General features: G+C 57.7%; 1 protein-coding gene across 1 annotated transcript in view; it reads left to right on the top strand.

The window, feature by feature from the left end:
- Window positions 1-35: 35 nt before the first annotated feature.
- The window catches only part of CAMK4 (calcium/calmodulin-dependent protein kinase IV), a gene marked incomplete at both ends in the record, with an annotated part of 5,246 nt that continues 4,773 nt past the window's right edge, over window positions 36-508 (top strand). The window contains 2 exons of the mRNA XM_010015609.1: window positions 36-114; window positions 436-498. Coding sequence (XP_010013911.1) covers window positions 36-114; window positions 436-498 — 142 coding nt within the window. The remainder of the gene's footprint in view (window positions 115-435; window positions 499-508) is intronic.

The raw sequence follows: 508 nt of genomic DNA on the forward strand, positions 1-508 counted from the left end.
CCATATCACCCCATGCACCCCCAAACCTTCCACAGGGGAGCCACCTCAGTGGTCTACAGCTGCCAGGAGAAGGGCACGGGCACCCCATACGCTGCCAAGATACTGAAGAAGACGGTGAGTGTTGGCAGGGCAGGGGGCTGCAGGGTGGGAGGTGACTTTGCTACCAAACTACCTTGGTACTGGGATGGAGCTGTCAGTTGGGCATCACTTCTGCAACCTGGGGGTCCTGGGTGGACAAAAGTGCTGGGGTTTGGGCTGGGGGTGCAGATGGGGGTGTGTAATGGGGTGCATTTTGCTGCTGTCAGGAAAACAGGCCCTGGGACAAACATGGGAACCTGGAGGTAGCAATGGGGAAGGGGTTTCTGCGTGGCAGGGAGCTGGACCCAGTCCTGGCAGTGCAGGTAATGCCGCTTCTGTGTGGGCTCTGTTTTCTAGATCGACAAAAAGATTGTGAGGACAGAGATCGGGGTCCTGCTGCGGCTCTCGCACCCCAATATCGTGAGTATGT

The sequence above is a fragment of the Nestor notabilis genome, unplaced genomic scaffold (assembly GCF_000696875.1).
Source record: "Nestor notabilis isolate BGI_N333 unplaced genomic scaffold, ASM69687v1 scaffold19775, whole genome shotgun sequence".
In the NCBI taxonomy this organism is placed as follows: Eukaryota; Metazoa; Chordata; class Aves; order Psittaciformes; family Psittacidae; genus Nestor; species Nestor notabilis.